The 5,222-nt window shown below is 41.9% G+C and overlaps 1 protein-coding gene across 1 annotated transcript; it reads left to right on the top strand.

The window, feature by feature from the left end:
• Window positions 1–4,688, top strand: LOC8080277 (subtilisin-like protease SBT3.9). The gene is made up of 10 exons (XM_002447398.2): window positions 1–356; window positions 540–631; window positions 1,266–1,363; window positions 1,451–1,606; window positions 1,720–2,345; window positions 2,612–2,682; window positions 2,831–3,079; window positions 3,311–3,440; window positions 3,616–3,814; window positions 3,922–4,688. Exons 1-10 carry the CDS (start codon window positions 177–179, stop codon window positions 4,470–4,472), a joined length of 2,352 nt encoding a protein of 783 aa, XP_002447443.2. The 5' UTR covers window positions 1–176; the 3' UTR covers window positions 4,473–4,688.

The raw sequence follows: 5,222 nt of genomic DNA, 5'->3' as shown, positions 1-5,222 counted from the left end.
TCTATTTTCTCCATTATATACTAATGAGGATAATAGGCCTAGTTGGTGGTTCTTTTTCCAAAGACAAGGTCTCCATTGTTGTTCTGTGCGTGTGTGATGTCATACGCGTTGAGAATTTATCCTGAGACCGCACATAGATTGATGGGCTATCAACTATCATCGCTTGGTATAAATAGATGGTGATGCATTCAACTCGGCAGCAACAACAAGATATGCAACTTTCTCTGCAACAACAGCTTGGGATGGCCAAGCTTCCAGTTCTACGAGTGAGGCCGAGGTTACTGCTGCTGCTATTTCTTACCCACTTTATGCTGCAACTGCAATGCTCCAATGGACTCCAGAGTGAACCAAAACAAGTAAGCTATTTCAGTTGTTTTTTTTTTAGTTTCTTTTTCATCTTGCTACTGTTGGCAAAACAGGATGTGTGTCTTGATTCCAGACAATTTTTTTCTGCAACAACACTGTGAGAGAAAATTTCGCACCAGTTGTTTTAACCATTCTATTTTATTCACATGGGCTGATTGCATTACTAATTTCAGACATACATTATCTACCTTGGTGACCGAGAGCATGACGATGTTGACCTTGTCACTGCTTCACACCATGACCTGCTTGCTTCCATTCTCGGCAGGTAAGCTCAAGACCTTTTGACCTTGTAAGCTATTCATAGCAGAAAATGGACATGGGCATTTAGACTGCTCTGGACCCACTACTTGGACAGTAAAGCAGAATTTCTTAAGAACGAGTGTTGAACCAGACTCATCAGCTTGCTGGTCAGCTCGTCGTTTAGACCTCTCCCTCCACTGTGTATCTAGGTTGTATGCTGGCTCAAGGCGATCTAGCCCCTACTAGTTTGTGACCAGAATCAACGTCAACACACTATCTAACTGATTTCACATAAAACACCAACCATGACTGAAAGTCAATTTCTAGTGCCTGTTGGTGTTTTTAGCTGCATCTAAAAATGCTTCAAAAACACCAACTACCCGTAGAAATATCACCAGCTTCGAGTTGTATTTCTACAGGCGACGGTCTCGTATAGAAATTATTTTCTGTATAATCATTTGTAGAGATGGTTTTTTATTCCAGCATTGCTGCAAAATGGTGGCACCTCTAAAAATTGTTTGTGTAATAGTGTATCTCACGGGCACTAATTAACAAGCCGTAGATAGCACAAACAACTGAAAATGTGTTGCAGTACAAATTTCTGTATATTACTATATTATCTCAAAATCTAACATATGGAACTGCCTATAATTTTGAAGCAAGGAGGAGGCTCTAGAGTCAATTATCTACAGTTACAGGCATGGATTCTCTGGCTTTTCTGCACTGCTAACAAAATCACAATCTAGAAAGATTGCAGGTAATTATATTTTTTCTAGAAGAAACACTCCACAACATATATATAAGAATTTTCTTATCATCATGTTGAATGTGTTCTTTCTTGCAGCTCTGGCTGGCGTGGTTAGTGTAACAAAAAACCAATTCTACCGCACACATACAACTCGAAGCTGGGACTTCGTCGGACTGGACTACAATCAGCCAAATGGATTGCTTACAAACGCTAAAAATGGAGAGGACATCATTGTCGGTGTCGTTGACACAGGTTATTACACATGCAATTTGCTGGTACAACTTGTGTCAAGTCTTCTGTGACTGACCAGCAGGGAGTAACATTTTAATTTATCTCTTCTCTAAGTTATAATAATGCATTTTCAGGTATTTGGCCTGAATCGTTAAGCTTTGCTGAAGATGGTTATGGTCCCCCTCCTCCAAAATGGAAGGGAATTTGCCAAGCTGGTGCCTCGTTTGGCGCAAACAACTGCAATAGAAAGCTCATAGGTGCACGGTGGTATGCTGGTGATGACCTTGACAAAAGCCTACTGGATGGTGAGTTCTTGTCTCCCAGGGATGCCAATGGCCATGGAACCCACACTGCTTCAACAGCTGCTGGCAACCTTGTCCACAACGTTAGCTTTAATGGGTTAGCGCACGGCGTGGCGCGTGGCGGTGCTCCTCGTGCTAGGCTTGCTGTGTACAAGGCCTGCTGGGGTGCATTTCCAACTCATGGCTCATGCAGTGGCGCCGGTATCATGAAAGCCATAGACGATGCCATTCACGATGGTGTTGATGTATTATCTCTGTCTATTGGGGGGCCATCAGAATATCCTGGCACATTGCACGCCGTTGCAAATGGCATCACTGTTGTTTTCTCAGCTGGAAATGATGGTCCTGTCATCCAGACGGTGCAGAATGTGTCACCATGGCTGCTAACAGTTGCGGCAACAACCGTTGATCGCTTATTTCCCACGGTTATCACCCTTGGCAACAACCAAAGGCTTGTGGTACGTCAGTTTCTAATTTCTTACACATCTAGATAGGGACAAACATACACAGTTGTATGTAGCCTTTTGATGGAAATATTACTACAAAATGTAGGGACAAACTTTAGATTATTGATTATATTATATATATGCATATGTAAATTATAGTCTTTTTCCACATGGAAGTACGAGTTATTATTATTTATGTTATTCGTTTTCAGGTATTTATTCATTTATAAGTTCAACAACTTACTAAATACATTTTTCTTTACCTACTATTATTACAGGGTCAATCTTTGTTTGTGGCAACAGAAGGGGCAGATCATTTCTATGAAGTTCTAGGTTATGATGCTGAAACGTAAGGCTATTTTCTGAACAACATCTTTGTTGTTAGGCATTTTAGTTCCATACTTACATAAAAGTTCAGTTTTTTCCATAACGTATATTTTTCACTGCAACTTTGTCTTCCTCTATGTACTAGTACTTATGTTACTAAATACCTACAGGTGTGACCCTGCCTACATAAACAGCACAGATGTAAAGGGAAAGATCATCTTCTGCATCACACCTAGCAAGATGTCTCCACCACCAAAATTGTCTGCCATTAGTTCATTACTGCTTGAAAATGGAGGGAAAGGGTTCATATTTTCACAATATAACAAGGATACACTTGATCAGTGGCAATACACCAGCACGAAGATTCCTTTCATTGCTGTTGATTTGGAGATCGCCAACCAGTTGGTGCAATACCTAACGTATGTAGAGATTAATTCCAACTCTCAAGAAAAATATTGTAATTTAATATTAGAGAGTATATATATACCGCCTAAAATCATGCGGTGCCATTATACCAATATATAGGATACTGTTATTCAAATGTTGGTATTAACTTTCAAGTCCTTTTCATGTAATTCGTGTATGCATGCATTCATGATATATTTGTTTCCTTGCTTCTAATCATTTCCTTCCCTGTGCTGAAATAACAGGACAACAAGTGATACTCCTAAAGCAAAGATATCTTTGACCCAAACAACTATTGGAAGTGGAATTCCTGCCCCAAAGGTAGCAGCGTTTTCATCTAGAGGGCCTAGCCCCATCTATCCTGGGGTTCTTAAGGTAAGCATGTTGGTCGATGTTGGAAGCCATTTATACCTGGAATTGGAACTTTAGTCGATTAATGAAACCATGCATAATTAGATTAATTATATATCTTTAATTTCATTCAATTATTACGCAATAATTTCGTCAACATTGCACACTGAACTAATGTGCCATACATTCCAATCAACAGCCTGATATAGCTGCACCTGGGGTGACCATTTTGGCAGCTGCCCCACAAATCCCTATTTACAAAGCTCTGGGTGTTCACTACTATTTTTCTTCTGGAACATCCATGTCTTGCCCTCATGTGTCTGGGATTGTCGCCTTGCTTAAATCAGTGCATCCTGACTGGTCACCTGCTGCCCTGAAATCGGCACTCATGACAACTGGTATGTATTTAAGTTAACCATATACAGTGTACAGATATTACTGTTGGACCAAACAATCGTGTTTAAATTGGTAACTAATTATTGCCTTAAACATCCATGTCTTGCAGCACTTAGCACTGACAACAATGGGTTCCCAATACAAGCAGATGGAACTCCAGTAAAAATTGCCGACCCTTTCGATTACGGAGCAGGGTTTGTGAACCCAAGCAAGGCCGACGATCCAGGTCTTATATATGACATTGATCCATCAGATTATCTCAGGTTCTTCTCCTGCGTGGGAGGACTGGGTGTCAACAACAACTGCACGACACCTAAGTCAGCTGTAGCAGACCTGAACCTCCCATCGATCGTGATCCCTAATCTCAAGGCATCCGAGACTGTCATGCGCACTGTCACCAATGTTGGCCAGCCTGATGCACTGTACAAAGCATTCTTCCAGCCGCCTCCTGGCGTGGAGATGTCCGTCGAGCCATCAGTTTTGGTGTTCAGCAAGGAGAGAAGGGTTCAGAGTTTCAAGGTGGTGTTCAAGGCGATGCGCAAGATTCAGGGTGACTACATGTTTGGCAGCTTAACATGGCACGATGGAGGGAGCCACTGGGTTCGGATCCCGATCGCAGCCCGCATCATAATTGAGGACTTCTATTCGACCGTCTCATGATGAATCCTCTACTATACAAAGAAATAGTAATATTATCCTATAACAATGAAAAGCTAGCTTTCATGTAGAAGTCTAGGCCTGGTTGGGGGGAAGAGACAAAAAAAAATGATCTCCGTCTCATTTTGTAATTGGAAGTTAGTATGTTCTAGTGATGTGTATGATACATGTGTGCGAAAAATATATGTGTGTGGTGTTTTCATTTTCAGAGACAACCAATTTTAATTTTCAGATCACGGCAGCAGATCCAAAGGCCTATGGTGTGCGAAAACCAAAACCCTAGTTTGCTCTTGCTTTCGATACGATATAGGGATTGTACCCCTACCGTGTTTGTCACTGTCGACGAAAGCTGGTCGGCAGTCTACCTTGGGGTATACCCACGGTAGTAGTTTATCGGTAGACGGTGCGCAAACTACGAACTCGATGGTGACGCAAGACACGGGCGAGCTTTTTTTCCAGGTTCGGCCGCCGAGTTGGCGTAATACCTACGTCCTGCGTCTGGTTGTATTGATTTGTGTTGAGAGAATAACTTGTCCTAGGGGGGCCCCTTGCCCCTCCTTATATAGTCCGGAGGGCAGGGTTACAGATCTGGAAACTAATCCTAGTCGGTTACAATTGTCATAGATAGTTCAATATCAATTTGTATTCTAACCGACTAGAATTCTGCTTGATCTCCACGTCTTGTTTCCTTGCGCGAAACTCCAAGCTGTCGGATCAAGTCTTGAGCTTGTCTCGTAATGGGCCAAGCCTCCT

Source organism: Sorghum bicolor, chromosome 6 (genome assembly GCF_000003195.3).
Source record: "Sorghum bicolor cultivar BTx623 chromosome 6, Sorghum_bicolor_NCBIv3, whole genome shotgun sequence".
NCBI lineage: Eukaryota > Viridiplantae > Streptophyta > Magnoliopsida > Poales > Poaceae > Sorghum > Sorghum bicolor.
This window is presented reverse-complemented; position numbering and strand designations above follow the sequence as displayed.

Coding starts and splice junctions, on each gene's coding strand:
- LOC8080277 (XM_002447398.2), top strand. CDS start 177: ATGGTGATGCATTCAACTCGGCAGCAACAACAAGATATGCAACTTTCT. Junction 357..539: donor TCCAGAGTGAACCAAAACAA/GTAAGCTATTTC, acceptor TACTAATTTCAG/ACATACATTATCTACCTTGG. Junction 3,080..3,310: donor CAGTTGGTGCAATACCTAAC/GTATGTAGAGAT, acceptor CTGAAATAACAG/GACAACAAGTGATACTCCTA.